Raw genomic sequence first — 18,890 nt, forward strand, 5'->3', positions numbered from 1 at the left:
TGGTGTGTGTGTGTGCGGGCGCGCTCACTGTCTGAAGCAGATCCGCTGGTGGCTCGGCTGATTCACATTTCATTATTTGATGGCGCCCGCGTTCTGACAGTCTCCTGCCTGTATCTGTCAAGGCAGAATTAAATGTTAACCAAGGCCCGGACTGGGAGAAACATGAGTGCAAACAAATCGAGCTGAGAGCAGCCAGAATCGACAAGAAAAAGGAGGGAAGGAGGGAAAGTACTCGGCGGCGCAGAGTTTCTCAGGCCCTGAGGCTCTGAGCACCACGCACCGTCAGGTCTAAGGCGACATCAAATATACATGGAAACGGCTTAACCATTTATCATTCATCCTCAACGAGAGCACTGTCTTGGTTTAAAGTCTTTAGTCCCTCTCGAAGACTTAACGCGTATTCTTCCAAGCTGCTTGTTTTTCAAACAAAATGCTATCTCTGTTAAATAAGACAAGGAGCCCGGATCAGGCTAGTAGCTGGAAGCGGACTACATTCTTCCCTCAGCTTTCTTTAAACCCCTTAATCTCAGAATAAAAAGTAGTGGATGGATTGAGGCAAAGGGAAATGCCATATGCAGGATCTCTATTCACCAGCTCCAGTCTTTTGTTTGCCCTTTGGCATGACAGGGAAATCCCTTCATCAGCGCGGCACACTATTGGCCAATGTGACTGATGTGATGCACGCGCGCTTTGCGTGATAGACTCAGCCGACGCACTCTATTGTGGAGTCGACTCACAGCCTTGAGCTCAGGCTGAATAGGTACCAAACGACTGAGCGAAGGAAGGAACAGTACGTTTACATAACATTAGAATTCAATGAGTTACGAGTGTTCATTGGACTAAAACCAGACTTAAAAGCACATATTAGTCTGAATAATGAAGAGGATTTCTGCCTCAACTTGAGTTTCTGACATTCTGCCACTCAAATGACTTTAGAAGTGTCAGGGCATCTGCTGTTGTAACTTCGGGGTTCATGCTAGCTAGTTGGTTAGCATCTGTTGAGGCAACGCGGCAAACAGGAAAATGGCTTCTTCTTTGTCTGTGGGTCTGCTTGGTTCAGGCCTTAGGGATGTGGTCCCTCATTGGCTGCAGTCAATATACAGTGTCCAATGGGGGAGCAAATTGCATTGGAAACTAAATGAAAGCAATCTACTCAAACTTGGCAGGTGACTTACAAATGGCGCCAATGTGTGAATTGCCCACTTTGCAGTTGTTTTGTTCGGAAATGCATGACAGACTTTCACCGAGGTAAAGTCGGTGAAAGTTGAGATCAAGGTCTCTTTTACATGTCCGACCTGGCCTCAATGGATTCTCGTTGTCTAACATTGAAGGTGGAATGAAAAGCGTCAAAATTTAATGCTTGTTTTCCCAATTCAGTCCAAACTCTGGGAACGATTAAGCGATAAATGCCACAAGAACATATTGGTTCCAAAGGCACCATATCTCCTCGTCAAAACACCTAGTGGAAAGACACGGAATGGTAACAAACTCGCCACTCACTCAAGTTGTTTTGTTTTTTGGGTTTGTGATGTAATTGGCCGACCATAACATGCCCAATTCTAGCATAGCAAAGTCGGACACATTTCATTCGATAAATAGATTCGCCCTCTAATGGGACAGTGACGAGGACAGTAGTACAATTAAATGGCGTGTTGAAGGTACAACCGCAGCTCGACTCTACTTCCTCTTCCAGACTTCAGGCAGCGTCTGTTGTGACGTTCTTATTACCCACCGCCGCTTCACTCTGGAATCTCCAGCCTGCAATCTGTTGTCCCTGAGAGGAATTAACTGCACTGTCGATAAGCAAAAGCACCCGATCAGAGCGGAGCGCGTTAACACCTTAAACAAACATCAGTATTCAGAGAGCAGCTTTCCTCAGCGGTGCTTTTTGACGGAGAATTCTCAACGTGTCGCCTCAGACGCCCAGTGTCGACCGAAATGAAAAGGCTTGTGTTTCCTCTGCCAGCCCCATTCTTTTCAGGCCTGCTCTTGTGCCGCATGCTGAACAATGTAAATGACCACAGCCGCCCCACAAACACACACACACACACACACTATTGAGTGGTATTATTCTCAAGTCATCTCCCAGGGAAAAATGCTGGTGATTTCCATATTTTAACTGCAATATGTAGTTTTCTCTCCGAGCCTCACCGAGTGTTGCTTAATCACTGAAAAAATATTGAAATTCTTTCATGTGTGAGTGTGTCTTCGATTCTCCTTTCTCTCTTTTTTTCTGCAGTTTCTTTATTGGATAGGATGTTTTTAATAGTTATGTTGTCTTAACTGTTGTCTTAACCCTCTAATCTGAGGGTCTGGATTTTTTTATTTCTCAGTCTGGATTTATTTAGATTTTATGGCTGTAGCATTGTCAAAAAAAATGTTCAATGAATGAGTTCTTCACTCTCGATATCTGGCAGTTTATTCGAACCTTTAGGAATTACGGTAACGAGAAGCTGACATCCCAAACGTGTGACACATCGGTGAATCTCGTCTGTGATTGGACGGTCGTTCCGTGGAAGTCCTGAGGTTCTCCCGTAATGACAAGTATATGGGAGCAAAGCTCTATTTCTTTGCTTTCCGGTATCCATCCATCTTATACCGCTTTATCCTCCACATGAGGGCCGCAGGGGGGTGGTGCTGTGCCAAACTCAGCTGACAAGGATCCTGGACAGATCAACAGTCCATAGATTTTGAATTTTCTCCTTGACAAACGGTCAAGGAGTTACGGTAATGTCCAACACGCATGTAAAATGCAGTCTTCGTCAGAGTTCCATTGTTTCCAGACGGTCACTTATGTGTTGTTCTTTGGCTAAGATTGAGGCCCAAATACTGTTGAATGATACCTGGTTTCAGTGTGTCAGATTGTCGTACTTCAGTCCAGGGTTAGCCTCGTTTTTCGGTGCAAGCTCCAGTCCATCAACTCTGCTCATGCTGACACAGACGTAGACGGATGATTACATTTATGTCACAGACCAATGCTGACCGGCAGAGAGAGGACTTGGCCACGTCGTCCAGCATTGACTGCATTTGGACATGAACGTTTTTACTTTTTGACATCCATTTGGCGTACAAAATATGGAAATCCTTTTAATATTACCCGTGCTTGGTGTTATGAGACAGCACATAATCTGTTTAAATGGTGACTCTTAGGCTGTTTGTGTTTAACTTAGACAAATTCTTTATGTCTAAGCTCTAAGTGAAGTACTGGAGTCCATTTTGAAACTTGGCTTGTATCGAGGTGAGACTACACAATATTTGTGTCTCTTACTTGAGCTATACATTTGGATTGAGGCTTGACAGACTGACATGGCCGACACAGTGACGCCAGACCAATCGTCACGACTGATGCGATAGTGGAAGGAATTAAAAGAGTGTAAGCAATCCTGACCTTGATTAAAACAATCAATTTCATCCAGTCCCAAAACCTTTTTGTTTGCTGAGTCGGCTGTAATTTACATGCTATAGTGTCTATGTTGGATTAGAATGTGGAACGTATGGAGCTGTAGGCCTGACCGTAACACATACACAACTTAATGTAGACACAGAACTACATTTTGGACGAGGACTGTGACGTTCAGTGACTTGGACTTTCTTTACCATCGCTGTGAATGTGCAACAGCAAAAACAATAGCAGTTTCCATGAAAAACACAATTTCTCTGCCAGGCTGTTTAATAGAAGTTGTCTCTCACCCTGAGGCGACATGTTATCAGCTGAACGAGAGCGATAATTAAATTTTCCCTTTATATCGGAGGATAATATTCACTATCTGTCCAAGATAACAGCACAGGCCCAAAGTATTTAAACATGTTCTGTTGATTCGGGCCGTGTATCTGATCAGTGTGTGTGTGTGTGAGACGTTAAACTAATTTCAGCTTTATGTCTACATGAGGTGACGAAGTTGACAACTTTTAATAAAGAGTTGGAACAATGCAGCAGGAAAACATGAGCCAAAAGAAGAGCAATGTTGTTTTTACTGGGAAAACCAGGAAAGTTGGGATTAATCTTCGAAGATGTGACCTATTTTATGTTAATGTTCATTTCTTCAATGAATTTTCTGTCCTTTTTTGGAGAAATGTGTATAAAATAGGCAGCAATAACTAAAACAACCAGTTATTTTAGTTATCTATAATTGTACTAATTAATTTTTGGTTTAAGATTGAATTAATTAATGCTCTGCAGTACCTTGAGTAGCCTCAAGATGCTAACACAAGAGGTTCCGTTCAGTAAAATGTCCTGTTGATTTATAAACATTTTCTGAACTTAACATTAAGAATTAACTCCTTTGAGACTTAACACTTCCTCCTAATTCATTCGGTCTCTAAAGATGCTAAATGGCTCTTTGCACTTTATAGTTTGGCTTACTTGAAGCACTTACTTACTTCTAGCTCTTGTTTGTACCCAAATGTTTAAATGCACTTATTGTAAGTCGCTTTGGATAAAAGCGTCTGCCAAATGACATGTAATGTAATGTAATGTTTGTGATTCAGTCCCACAAACGCTCGCACTTGTGTTTCTATCAGAGGCTAAAGTTTGAGTTTTCACGTCAACAATTCAACCAAAGATCAGTTCCGTCGTCAGTGTTTCTAGCTTCTCGTTAGCTTGTATCTGTCGTTTGTCTGGTTATCAGATCTCATCGTCATTTTGCCACAAGACCAATTAGGTGTCGTCACTAATAATGAAAAAACAAATAACAGCATGAGGTCAATTTCGACTGCGACATTTGACCAAAAGTGACGGCGCGACACTTGATGTGAAAACTATACTCGGGGGGGCAATTTGAGCCCTCAAATTGGTGTCCACGTCCAGCTGGAAACTGACCTTGTCTCTTCACACTTTCTGTGTCTCTCTCTCTTTATCTGTCCTCCTCGGTCGACTTCTCTCTGTTTCCCTTGGCCAGATAACTTCCCACAGATGGCTCATCAGAAGCGCTTCATCGAGCGGAAATACAGGCAGGAGCTGAAGGAGATGAGACGGGAGCGCGAGCGGCAGGAGATGGAAACCGACGAGGTGGACGAGTGCAGGAAGTGACGGCGCCCCACCTTTTCTTCTTTTTTTTTTGCGTAGTGGTGGAAGGACGAGGACAGTCCTGTCAGCTAATGTGGCAGCCGTCCAGGCATGAGTCGGCAAAATGGAGCCGCCACGACTCGGCCGCTGAGCTGGGTAGTTTAGACAAGGACGACTCGCTTGTTCCCGCAGTTGTAACACAAACCTCAAAAGGGACGCAGGTGAAATGTCGCCTGCTTCATAAGACTGTAACCTCAGAGATTTAAGGTAAAATCTTTGTCTTGTCCAATATGCTCAAATTTAAAGGTCCAGTGTGTTACATTTATTCGGGCTTTACTGACAGTGTTAACCTAGAAAATATTATGTTGAGCCGTCTTGTGCCACTGTGTTTTCACAACAGCACAAAAGAATGAACCAATCATTTTCTTTCTGGTATGTGAAGGCCACCGTAGTTCCCCGACGTGCTCATGAACTCGGATTTCCAACCTCGCGTATCCATGAGTTATGATTCCAAGATGGTTGCCAGAATACAAACATTGGGTTTGCCAAATTAGTTTGCCGTTAAATCAGTCGTACCGTATGTTGAACTGAACTGAAATGCGGCATAAGAGGCGGAGAGAGAGGACTGCAGTCTGCAGCCTCGCCACTAGATGTCACTAATGTTCACACACTGGACCTTTTAACCTTTAAAGAATGACAACTGTTCTCATTCTTCTACTGTTTAGTATCGTCGAGACGTGGCCTTCACTTCCCGTCATCATGTTGACGGCCCAAAGTTAGAAACTTAAAGGAACGGTGTGTGGGGTTTAGCGGCCTCTAGGGGTAACTAACATTTGCACTGAACACTCATGCTCTAACCAATTGAATCATGCCTTTGCATTTGAACAGTAAACTGTTTCCATAGCAACCGTGAGCGTTGTCTGCTAAAAGCTGCCTCCAGCACAAACCGTAGAGCCTTAAAGCTCGTGCCGGACTGTGTTGACGACGTCCAGGTACCCTGATCCTCCAGGCTAATGCTAAAGCTAATTACATTTATATCATTAAAATCAAGTGACAAGTCATTTCAGATGTCACCAGTGAGGACTAGAGGGATGTTGGACGATTCTTAAAAGCTTCACGACATCAGGTACGGCCACTTTTCTTTGCCTCAAATTACAATTTTTACACTTAAAAGTCACCCAAGAAAACAAAATCTACTCAAGTTGTTTCATCCAAGGTAAATCCTAAATTCTACACACTGTTCCTTTTAAGACTTTGAACAGCAGGAGCCAAAACATTAAAACAAAATAATGAGAAGAAGCCGTTTTTAAACGTAAATAAAAGTGAGAAGTAAAATGGAAAATAAAGCGTCTGATTCCTTGTCTTAATTCTCCGTATTCACCCACTGTGACGTCATCGTCTGCCTCACGTCTGCCACTCATCCTCTTATAGTATATTTATATTTAATATAAAAATATTATTATTTCTAACCTCCATTCTCCTCGTTCTTCCCCCCTAAAATGTGATTGGCCGTCCCGCAGATCTTAATTATAGATTGACTAATTAACAATTTCCTCGTTCGCCGTCGCCTCTGGATCCAGCTCTTGAACAACAGCCGCTGCCATAATCACTGCCTGACACGTCGGCTCTTTTTCACACAGATTTGTTTTAGATATAAGAACTCACCTGCGACGAGGAGGAGGATGATGTGTTTTCCTGGTGGGGAAATAAGTTAATTTCACTCCGTCTAAGAATGAATAAATAACAACACCTTGTGCGGCTGATTTTTAAAGATATTTAATTGTGTCATATAAATATTCAGTACAAAATATCACGTTTTACAAAGCAGATCGATGAATGGCCCCTCCCCTCCCCTCCCCGTCCACTACCACAAACGTCCCGCACGATAAAGTGTGTTTTCTACATTGACGTAAAACTCCACTGCTCAATCACGTAGTCACCGACATAATTAATAACCGTGGAGGCCGCGACCGACCGACCGACAGTTGAGTCTACACATCAACAAACCACAGATCTACTGTATCTGGAGTCACCATCTAGACGCCTTTTTAACGTAGTACGGAGAAAAAATGTGAAGGAACAGAAACATGGGGTGCGTTTTTGCGATGTGCAAAGTCTTTTCTTTTTTAATGATGATGAAGAAACACCAGTGCTGACGTCCTCGTATGAAGAGAGAGGAAGAAGATGGGTGAGTTCTGCTGCTGCTGATTTTTCCCATTTGAGGCTTTTGCGTCACACCTTGAGGCAGGCAGGAAAAAAACACAGTAAAAGCCAGTAAATGCTTATCATAGCGACACTGCCACACACACACACACACACTCTGAGATGGTCACTTACACAAAAGCTCCAGTGAAAAGCTAATAAAAAATAAAAAGGGAAACGAGCAGTGAACACGACATGCCAGCAGAAAGAACTCTCCGACCAACTGTGTTTTAAATTGGATTGTTAAATGCACTGTTGTTGATGTCAGAGAGGGAAAAAGTAGCACTATGGAAATTATGTGGCTGTGTTTTTGTTATTATTACTGCTTCAAATGTATGATGTATGATGTCAGCCTCTTTCGTTAAAGTCAGGGCAGAGACTTTGTTGAGTTTTTCTTGTCCCCTTCACAGTCATCCTCGTTTCAAAGCTGTTAATCCATGGTGAGATTCTACCATAATTTGAGAATGATCTTGTGTCCGGGAGCCTAAAGCACTTGTCCACGCTGATGCGGATGTTGTTGCAAAAAAGAAGAACCTCTTCCTCTGTGTTTTTCCGTCTCTCGTTCCACACAAAAATGGCATTTTCAATCTTTAAAACGATTTTTCAGAGAAGGTACAACCACCCATGTTCTTTTGTGTAAGCAATCCGTCCACTAGAGGGCAGTACACACGTGATAATGTATGTCTTTGCGTTTCATCTTAGTGAATCGTCGGTAACCCTGCCCCCTTGTGGTTTCTGGCGGTATTGTTTCATTTACGTATGTGCAATAATATTGGCAGAATGAATGCAGTGTGCGAAGGAAAGATTCCGTCCATCTCTGTTTACTTTGAGTTGTGAAACATCTGCTATTTGAGAGAGTAGAGTAAATGTAGACTTTGTCGCAACCTGGCATACTTGTTTTGCAGTCTAGTATTTGAGTCAGTCAAGTTGTGTGGACAGAGAGGAAAATAGAAATGAAAATAAAAATATCCGCAGTAGTGTGGACGAGACATAAATCATGCCGAGTGTTATGTGTGTGTGTGTGTGTGTTTTTCCTGCTGCAGGATAATGTGTTTTGACCTTCTCTCTGAACAGAGGACACACCTCCAGGTTCAAGCAACTTATTCCACACGCCTCAAAGGTCAGGTGGCCCCCGATAAGCATCTTTATGGAAGAGGCTTGCTCGTCCCACAGGAAATCAGCTGAGGAGGAGGAGAGCGTGAAGACAGGGACCGGTTTCATGTTTAGCCACAGGTACAATACATGTAACGAGGGGGGGAAGAGACCAGAAAGTGGGTTTTAAAGAGGAAAATCCTGGTGTTTTTGCAATGTTTTGTTCTTGTCCATTTACCTGTGCAGCGTTAGAAATCACATTTTTTTTGTGGAAATGCTCGTTTAGGCCTTAAAATCAAAAACTTGTTGGCCATTTAAGGCAACTCCTGATTCATAAAGTGGTGTTTACCAAACATTCAAGAACTGCGCTTTTTAAAGACGGCAAACTGTCGTTTTCAAGAAGGGTTTGTGGTAAATTAAGTTCAACTTCACTTGGCGCGTTCATTTAAACATATACACATTAATCTTAACAAAAAACATTGTTTGGGGACCTGGAGACAGGAAATAAAGCGTTTATAGGATGAAAATAAAATTGCCTGATGAATTTTAACGGTAATTGTTTGGTCCAGTCTGATTGGACGCCATAGTTTCACGCTCGACTTCCTTGGACCTTCATCGTGTTGCAAGTTTCAGTTTTGCAGCAGAGAGGAAAAAAAAAAGTCAAATCTACACCAGAATTTTCCTCTCAACTGAGTTTGATTTCCTTTTTCTTTTTTATCAGCGTTGCATTGTTCCTCATTTTTCTAGCCGAGGAGTAAGAAAAATGGTGGCGTTGACATTCAGCTCTGAGAGAGAATATTTGGTATTTTCATCTCGCTGCACTGTGAATGTTAAAAACTTGTGTGTGGAGATGAAAATCAGATACTGTCGGCAATGACAAAGTGAAATGTTTGTGGCTTTTTTGTTGTCAAATCCACACAGTCTTTTTTGTTGGAGACAGATAAGAGTATCACTCTTTTCTCGACCACCAGAGGGCAGACCAGTGTTGGTTTCTGGCGCTAACCTGCTAGACTTCACATTTATCGAGTTTTGTATTTGTGTTTTGAGTTGATGACGCTACCTCGCTTAACTCACAACTACAGTTTTTCACAACGCAATCGCCTGACGCTTCATAAAACTCCAGCGAGTTTTACGACACTTGTTGACTGTAAAATAATAATGGGTAGCTTCGTCCTCATCATCAGGGCAAAGCAGGGAATTTGTTACCATTTTATTTTTATTAAAGTTAGCTTAAACAAAAATATTGATCAATCTAATAGCGGTTTGTGATGCCCTTTTTCACCACGTGACACCGAAACCACCTGGCGCTTGTGTCGGCAGCCATTACTGGAAGAGGGCGGGGACATTTGGGTGATGGAAGGAAAGAAAAAAAGAAAAACAGCGGTACAGCGTTATTGTATCATGTTACCGTACGTACACAAGCTAAGATCACAATATGCAGCATGTTTTTTTTTTTTTTGTCCTGGAAACACTGAAAAATACATCTGCGTATCTGTTGGTTTACAAAAACTGCGCGTTGAATGTCCGTCCATCACAGGCAGCTTTGGAAAAATCTAACCAAAATGAAGAAGAAAAATGTGGGTATAGATATATTGGGGCCTCATGTACAACTCCCATACACACACAGGAAAAAAAAAAAAAAAGTCTTGACACTGAGTCTCTTTTCACCGTGCCCTCGCAAGAACGCTACTAACACTGACTGGACACACAAAGCCTACGTTTGGTCACCGGAGGGACAACTGAAAGGTGATCAACGGCAGCTGAAGAAAGAGCACTTGGACAGAGCCCCCTGTCTGTGCCGGGTTTTTCCTCGCCACACATGCACCAGAATCGTTTGTCTTTTGTTCCGCTCCTCGCCCCGTGTCTGTGCTGCGGCTTCTCGTTAGGAATCCCTGTCGCTGTCGTCGGCCCCGTACATGTCCGCCAGTTTCTTAAACCGCGGCCCCCACTCGCTCAGGTAGTTGTAGTCCTGGTCGCCCTCGGTGGTCACGGACTCCAGCGAGCTGAGGGACTCCGCTACGGAGCCGTTGCCCTCGTAGGCGTAGGTGGCCAGGGAGTCGTAAGGCGGCGCCGTCGGGTCACTGTCATTGTCCTGGAGCCTCTGGTTGATGAAGTCCCTCACGTCCCCGTTATTGTCCCGGGTCGGGGGCAGCACGGGTCGTCGGACGGGAGGGTAGAAGGTCTCAGGGACTATGTCCCGCCGCTGCTTGCTCTCCTCGATGGCCTCCGGGTTGCGCAGCGTGCCGATATCAAAAGCCTGAGTGTCCTCCTCTCCGCCGCCTTCGTCGTTGTAGCTGACGACGTTGTCCCTCACGTCCTCCTTGGAGATGATCAGAGGCTCCTTCTTCCTCTGTCTCCTCAGGGCGGCGAACAACACCACAATCACTACAGGGACGAGAAGAAACAAAGGGAACACATTACAAGAGTTTGGTGACTTTTACTGTTGTCGCTCTCTCTCCTTGTGCTGAAGGCCACTGACGGTCCGCAGGGAATTGCTGATGTTGCTCGTCAAGTGTTCACTGATATTCAGGGACTTTGTCTGACTTTGTAGAACAGACTTCAGCCACCACAAGGATGCATTATGTATTTTTCCCTCCTCAGGGGCCGTTGCTACTTAAAGGGATGCTGTTTAAGAACGCAGCAGATTAGCTTGTGTGCTAGAAACACACTTTTTAAGTCATACACTCAGTGCTGACTCAATGGTTATCCAACTTTTTTGTCCCCTGACCCCAGCACCAGAGTTCATTGAAAGAAATTAATGATTTTATCTCACAGGGACACAGAAGCTGCTGCTCTACTGCTGCCTCATTTGGCAAGATTGTGTTACATTACATGTCATTTGGCAGACGCTTTTATTCAAAGCGACTTACATTTAAACATTTGGGTACAAACAAGAGCTAGAAGTGAGTAAGTCAAACTATAAAGTGCTAGTCATAAGTGCGATGTACAAGTAAGTGCTTTTTGTCGTCGTCGTTGTCTTAGTCGAGGTAGAGTCGAAAGAAATGTGTTTTTAGTCGGCAAGTCGAAAAAGAAACAGTCTTTTCGAGATTGCGTTTCAGATGATGGTCAGACATCCACTGAGAGATGTCGGTCAGACAAGCGGAGATCCATTCTGTTACGTGTGTTTCGGAGCGGGGAAAAAAGACAATGAGTTGGGTGTCATCGGCGTAGCTGTGATAGGAAAAACCATGAGAGTGAATAACAGAACCAAGAGAGTTGGTGTACAGAGAGAAGAGGAGAGGGCCCAGGACAGAACCCTGAGGGACCCCTCTCCAGGTTACTCTGTATGTTCGGTTTTGAAGATAGGACGAGAGTAGGTAAGCCTAGCCACCTAGTTCTTGAAGGGAGGAAGTAAGGATCTGGTGGTTGACTGTGTCAAACGCTGCAGAAAGGTCCAAGAGGATGAGCACAGAGGAGAGAGAGGCAGCCCTGGCAGTGTGGAGTTGCTCAGTGACAGCAAGAAGTGCAGTTTCGGTCGAGTGACCTGCTTTAAAACCAGACTGAAGATGATCGAGAAGGTTGTTTTCCGGTGAAGGTAGGAGGAGAGTTGATTAAAGATAGCACGCTCCAGAGTTTTGGAGAGAAAAGGAAGAGAGACAGGTCTGTAGTTATTTACTTCAGACGGGTCGAGGGTGGGTTTTTTTTAAAGGAGGTCACTCTGGCCTCTTTGAGAGAGTCAGGAAAGCAACCAGATGATACAGATGTGCTAATGAGATGGAAGATCAGAAGGGATAGGGTCAAGGGTCAAATTTACTTTTTTTGTGAAGGAGGTTAGAGAAAGAGCATTGAATTTTAGTCTGATAGAAAGATTGTTTGGCTGCAGAGATAGAGGCGGTGAAGGTGAATAGAAGAGAATGATAGGAAAGCAGGACATGAGGGTGTTTTGATTTCCTCTTCTTTCTGCTGCCCATATCGTGGCTCTCTCAGCACGCACTGAGTCAGACAACCACGTGGCTGGGGAGGACTTACGAACCCGCCGTGAGGTAAGAGGACAGAGGGAGTCAAGAGAAGAGGACAGAGTAGAGAGGAAGGTGTCTGTGACAGAGTTGGGATGCATGAGGGAGAAGGAGGGAGAGAAAGCACGAATGTTACGATGGACGAGTGCAGTATCTGATGAGATGAGGTCATCAGATTGGGAGAGTGGGATATGAAGAAATTATCAGAGACATGACGTGGAGTTCATGCAATATTAATCAGACCAGACTGTGTATTTTAAAATATTGTAAAAATGTAACTATATACAGTGTGTGCATAAGAGAGAGTGTGAGTCTGTGTGTGTGTGTGTGTGTACAGGTCAGATAGAGGTAGACTACAAAACAAGATGGTGGAATCAAAGACGGCTACTTGACCGCATGGCTGCTGTGTTTGTTTGTTAACTGAAATGCCAGGTTAGATGAAGCAAAAACATCTAGATCTGAAAGCTAAGAGCATGGACACCACTAACCACTAATACTTACTAGCTATACTAAGCCCAGTTCCATTACCAAGTCCCCGAGAAAGAGAGGAAAGTAAAAGAAGTAAATGGGATGACTTCTCTGACTTTAAAGGGTGAAGTCGCCAAGAAGAACAAGTCGTGGGCCATTTTCTGGGATGTTTGAAAGGAGGACATGTAGTTCATCCAAGAAGTCTCCTAATGGTGGACAGTAGATGAAGAGACATGAACAGGAATAGAAAAGTGCTCAAATGTGAGGGGTACCTCCCGTTAGACTCCTGTAAGATTCCTCCGTCTTTGTCTTCGTCCGAGGAGTCTGCCACTCCAAAGTCAGTGCTGCTCTTTAAAGCACACCTGATTAGAAGCTAGTTGGTTACAGCTTTGTTAGCCACTCCCCTGTTGCCAAGGAAACTTCACACCTGGTGATGGTTATTGCTCAATAGAAACTAGGTCGAAGCAGCAACAACAACTTACTCTTTGACTTAGCAGGCAAGTCAGACAACCCCGCTACATACAATAGCATTTAATGAAAAACCAACCAAATAAAGACCTATTGAAGTGCTAGTTAGCTTAATTCCAGTAGTCCTGTGAGATACCCAGAAAGTCAAAATGTGGACACACAGTTCAATCCAAATGAAGGTTTTCATGTGCTGCGCTCATAAAAGAAGACATTTGAACTTACTGATGGAGGCAGCAGTAGATCAACTACTCCTGTGTGCTGTGATGTATAATCGCTAATTAGTGCCTGCAATGCAATGCATTCTAGTGAGAACTCTAGGTTCTCACTAGAATGCAGCATCTATTGTAATCGTACTGGCGTTTATTCCGTTTCCTCTTCCGTCCGTATTTTGATGTGTAACTAGTCCCGCAGTTTTGAGAAAACCCCCACACGTTATATCAAAACATGAGGCTCGATCGGGAATGGTGTGCTATCACTTTTCTAAGCGTTTCCAGTAACCATGGCGACAAAAATATCAAAAAACTGCGAATAACTCCAATACACATGAATGGGAAATGGAGGGGCTTGTGAATCTCTCTCTCTCTCCTTTAAAACTTGGTGTTTTAAAAGGTGATTCCACCAAAATACCACTTTGTCTAAATACTTCAAGTTTGAAAGGTTCAATGCACCCAAATACTCCTTACTCCTTTACCAGCAAAAGTCCTGCACCTGGCAACATCGGCAGCAAGAACAGCAGGCACGCTCGAAATTGCACCGCAGAATTTTTTTTAGTTTTCTCTATTAGGTTTGGTGTGGGAGAGTGAGAGTTTGAAGATAAAAACATTCATGGACCTAAATAACACCTACATTGTCAGATTAAAGCACAAATAAATTCATTTTGCAAAACTCTGGGTGCATTTTTTTTGTGAACGTTCACTCACTGAGCAGGATGACGACACAGAGCAAAATGGCCACCAGGGCTCCCGTGCTGAGTCCCGCCCTCGCTGTAAGCGCCTCAGCGTTGCACAGCTTCATGTTTCCGTCACGATCGCAGGTGCACACGCGCACAGTCAGCGTGTTGGTGCTGCTCTGCATCGGGAACTCGCCGTCAGAAATGACCACAGGTACGTGGTAGACGCTCTTCTGCAGGCTGTTGTAGTTGTTCCTCCTTGTGAGGATCCAGGCTGTGTTGTCTAAAAAAATAAAAACTGTTACTGTGCAGTGATCAATTCTGTCTTTATATAACAGATATATGTATATGTAGGACATTGTACCTTTGTTATCACGGACAGAGAAGTTTGCCTTTCCAGCAGCCTCCTGTGCAAGACTGAAGAAGAAGCGGTGTCCTCCGAGTGGCTCGTCAGGATCAGTGGCACTCACAGTTTGTATCCTCTAAAAAAAAAAAACAGGAAAGACACATGAGAAACCCAATATACTTTCACATCTAGTCCAAAATCTGTCAAAAAAGTCACAGTATAGTATATGGTCCAAAATGAGACATAAAAAGTCATAGTATAGTATGACTACAAGTCATAGTGTATTATGTGGTCCAAAATCTGTCAAAATAGTCATAGTATAGTATGTGGTCCAAAATCGGTCAAAATAGTTATAGTATAGTATTTCTGCTACTCTACAGACACTCCGTCACTACGTGAAGTCTTGTAAAAACTAAACGTCACATCGTTTAAAAACATCTTGAGGAATGTTGTGCATTTGTTGCTCTTTGGACATATTTGTCGTACTATTACAATTAATATATGGGGAGTTTTCGAGAAAGGGGCGGGGCCTGTGTCATACTCCACCCTCTTTGGCGCGACACTTTTCGTCTTTGCTCGCTAACGTCTCTGGTGTGATTTTGCGGGAGTTTTTATGAATGTTGCTCGTCTTTATAGTGCTTTTGTGGTGTAATGTTTTGACCTTTGACCCCGGAACCAAAAGTGTGTGTATGTGTGTCCTAGAAAAGAAGACATTGGCGGACGCCGGTCAACAAATTAAAGGTTAGAGCTTTGATCTCAGTGCGTGTTTGATTCAAAGATCGCATGAACGTCGGATCCTCCAGCGTCTTTCTCTAATGTGACCTTTGACCCCCGATCTGTGGTGAACAGAAACGTCTGCCGTGTTGTGATTGGCTGCATCCTCAACACTCCCTTGTTTGGTGTGAGTCGGCACTTTAACGAGCAGTGACTCTGCATGTTTCACTCACCCTGAAGGATGATGCTTTTTTCTTTGCCTTTCTTTGTGGCTGTGAAATTAAAATCCTTTGACCTTTGACCTCGAACCTCAGAGCCTCCGGTGCGAGGCAAGTGTTTGCGTGCGGCTCTGAGGGCGGAGCTGAGGACTATCCACGAGAAGATGGAGGCCAAGAGGATCGCCCGCATCGCACTGGCCGAGATCAGGGCGCTCCTCGCCGAGGAGGCGGAGCAGAGGGAGGCGGCCTGGGCCGCGAAGAGGAAGATGCTGGAGGAGGAGGAGCGGCTGAGAGAGGAGAGGAAGAGAAGGGAAGAGGAGGAGCGACTGAGAGAGGAGAGGAAGAGGAGGGAGGAGGAGGATGATCGACTGAGAGAGGAGAGGAAGAGGAGGGAGGAGGAGGAGGAAAGAACCAAGAAAGAAAAGGACGAGAAGGAAAGGATGGAGAAAGAAAAGGTAGAAAAAGAAAGGATGGAGAAAGAAAAGGTAGAAAAAGAAAGGATGGAGAAAGAAAAGGTAGAAAAAGAAAGGATGGAAAAGCAAAAGGCAGAAAAAGAAATGATTGAAAAGCAAAAGGCAGAAAATAAAAGGATTGAAAAGAAAATGATGGAGAAAGAAAAGAAGAAAAGAAAGGATGGGAGAAAGAAAAGGTAGAAAAGAAAAGGATGGAGAAAGCAAAGAAAAGAAAGGATTGAAAAGCAAAAAGAAATATGGAAAAGAAAAAGGTAGAAAAGAAAGGATGGAGAAAGAAAAGGTAGAAAAAGAAAGGATTGAAAAGCAAAAGGCAGAAAAAGAAAGGATTGAAAAGCAAAAGGCAGAAAATAAAAGGATTGAAAAAGAAAGGATGGAGAAAGAAAATGCAGAAAGAGAAAGGATGAAGAAAGAAAATGCAGAAAGAGAAAGGATGGAGAAAGAAAAGGCAGAAAAAGAAAGGATTGAAAAGCAAAAGGCAGAAAAAGAAAGGATGGCGAAAGAAAAGGTAGAAAAAGAAAGGGTGGAGAAAGAAAAGGCAGCCAGAGAAGAGAGGGAACGAGTGGAGAAGGAAAGACTGGTGAAGGAGAGGATAGAGAGGGAACGCATCGCCAGAGAAGAGCAAGAGAAGGAAAGGATCGCCAAGGAAAGAGCGGAAAAAGAGAGGACAGAGAGAGAGCGCGTTGCTCAGGAGAGAGAGAGAGCGGAAAGAGAAAAGGAAGTGAGGGAGAGGATGGAGAGAACAGTGCGAGAGAAGGAAGAGAGACCAAGAATCGCTCAGGAGAAGGAGCGAGAGCGGGCGGCCAAGGAGCGAGAATATTCGCAGAAGGAAAGAGTGACGAGGGAAGAGAGGGAGCGACAGAATGCAGAGGAGGAGAGAGGAGGACGAGAGTGGGAGGTGATGGAGAGACAGAGGCTCAGCCGAGAGAGAGCTCTGCGTGACAAGACGGAGGCAGAGAAACTGCGAAACATCGCAAAGCTCAACACCACCAGACGAGAAATTCAGACAAGAAACCCCGCCGCCTCTCACCTGAGATCTGCGACAGCCGAGGAGAAGAAGGTGTTAGCGGTCAGAAGAAAACGCAAAAGTGACGCACAAAGTTAGCGCTAACGCTACGTATGTTCGCAATGAAACGGCTACAAAAAATGTTATGTATTCAACGGGCCCTACGAGTGTTAAAGATCCACCATAACCTCCAAAGGTCGTAGGTCAAGTTCTTTGAAGTGTTGGTCGTACGAGGTACTGAGCGATAAAGTCTACGATGATCGCAATAAAATGTACGCAACATCATCTCTCTGTGAGACACTGTTTGCAAACCACTCACTCTCCCACACCAAACCTCATAAAGAAAATCAGTGATTTTAACATCACAGCACACAGGAGTTGATCCACTGCTGCCTCCATCACTAAGTTTAAAAGTCTCATTTTAACACTTCAATTCTGTATTTGGATTTACCTCAGTGACACAAAGTGCCCACACGAGGCAGTAGTAGACCAGCAGCTCCTGTGTCCCTGCCAGCTAAAATCACTGATTTTCTGAATGTGGTTTGGTGTGGGAGAGTGAGTGGTATACAAACTTCAGTTTCCTGTTAGAAAAGGCTGTCTCACAGTGAAATAAAGACATGAACATGAACATCGTAGACTTAAACTTAAGGCGAGTCTGTTGTTAAGTTGCTAAAATACATTTTTCCACGAGTCTCTGCTGGTGGCCATTTTGTGTCTCAGTCTGGTTTTCAGCGTGTCAATACCTTATACGAAAACTTTAAAAAAACAAAAAAAACATTTACTTTTTCTTCAACTTCGACTTTGGGATATAATTTTGTCACAATTTTAGGTTTTTTTCAAAGTTTTCGGAAACTAAATATTAGGGATGCACCGATATGACTATTTCCACCGATACCGATATCCGATATTAATATTGCTGCTATGGCCGATAACCGATATCTACCGATATCGATATATGTTTTAAAAAAAAGTTTCTGAGATGATAAAAGTTTGTACAGAATGAAAATCACGCAAGCTGAATTTTTGAATGTCTTCCTTTATTTTCAAGACATGTTTTACCTCCAAATAACAAGGTCACATAAGACACAAGTAACCAACTACAAGTAAAGGTTTTTAGAAACCTTTACCACTTGTAGCAAGTGTGTAACTAAATTAAAGTACAGTTTAATTCCCTCAACTCACTAAACTCCTGTGAGAAAGTTTGGATCATAAATTACAAACATGAACATAAATAAAAATAATACCCTGCCAAAGTTACTGTAACCTAGATAAGGGCGTCTATACTGGGTATGTAAATTAAGTCAACAACCCTTCCTTCCGGCAACAACAACCGCGCCACTTCCCTTCACAATAAAACTACACAACAAATATGAGAAACAATACCTGACAAGCTCTACTAAGAGCTGCCATAATAAAAAAAAACATGTTAAAATACTTTATCAAACTTGCCAGTATTCATGGCAACCAGATATTTATTCAATTGCTAAACATCGGAAAAGTAGCGCCAACTTGGCAGGTTGTTGCGGGGTTCAATATGCGCTATCAACCGTCGGAACCCTCGGCTGGTCATCAAGAGCAATCATTTCCATTACCTTGATCGTTATTGCCCTGGCCACTGTCTTCCTTTGGTCGAGTCCCAGCTGCGCTGCTTTCTTTTGTCTGCCGCCTAATGTTACTAGCGTTAGCTTCCTGCCGTTGTTTGTGTACTTCAGGGTGACGGTTTTTCAAATGACATAATCAAATTTGTGGTATTGAATGACTTGACGCGGAACGCTCTGCGCATTACCTCGACTTTGCAAGTGTTACATAATGCTTTTTGCGTATCTTCTATTGACACCCTGAAAAATAGCCCACAGCGCTGACGTTCTCTCTCCTCAACACACACACACACATCTTGTGCTGCGCTTGCGCCACTGACGCTGTCATATGCCCAAACAAATGCCGCATGGCCTCCCCTTCCCGACACACATACACAAACAGCAATTAGACGGGTATAAACATCGGTTGTTAAAATCGGCGCAGTTTTACTCATTGAACCGATGCCGATATGTTAAAA

General features: G+C 43.6%; 2 protein-coding genes across 2 annotated transcripts in view; one reads left to right on the forward strand and one right to left on the reverse strand.

The window, feature by feature from the left end:
• drosha (drosha ribonuclease III) overlaps positions 1-6,340 on the forward strand; it is a 116,482-nt gene extending 110,142 nt beyond the window's left edge. Inside the window, exon 33 of the mRNA XM_044026078.1 lies at positions 4,899-6,340. Coding sequence (XP_043882013.1) covers positions 4,899-5,029 — 131 coding nt within the window. The 3' untranslated portion in view covers positions 5,030-6,340. The remainder of the gene's footprint in view (positions 1-4,898) is intronic.
• Positions 6,341-7,137: 797 nt separating this feature from the next.
• LOC122780137 (cadherin-6-like) lies at positions 7,138-14,864 on the reverse strand. Its single transcript, XM_044042992.1, has 4 exons — positions 14,850-14,864; positions 14,445-14,562; positions 14,112-14,363; positions 7,138-10,684 (listed from the first exon to the last, which is right to left on the reverse strand). The coding sequence occupies exons 1-4, from the start codon at positions 14,862-14,864 to the stop codon at positions 10,182-10,184; spliced, it is 888 nt and encodes a 295-aa protein (XP_043898927.1). The 3' UTR covers positions 7,138-10,181.
• Positions 14,865-18,890: the final 4,026 nt, after the last annotated feature.

The sequence above is a fragment of the Solea senegalensis genome, linkage group LG1 (genome assembly GCF_019176455.1).
Source record: "Solea senegalensis isolate Sse05_10M linkage group LG1, IFAPA_SoseM_1, whole genome shotgun sequence".
Taxonomy (NCBI): Eukaryota; Metazoa; Chordata; class Actinopteri; order Pleuronectiformes; family Soleidae; genus Solea; species Solea senegalensis.

Excerpts from the sequence above, each read along its gene's own strand:
- LOC122780137 (XM_044042992.1), bottom strand. Across the intron at positions 14,364-14,444 it reads CTCTGTCCGTGATAACAAAG|ACAACACAGCCTGGATCCTC; the intron begins GTACAATGTCCT and ends TTATTTTTTTAG. Across the intron at positions 10,685-14,111 it reads CTGTGTCGTCATCCTGCTCA|TGATTGTGGTGTTGTTCGCC; the intron begins GTGAGTGAACGT and ends TCGTCCCTGTAG.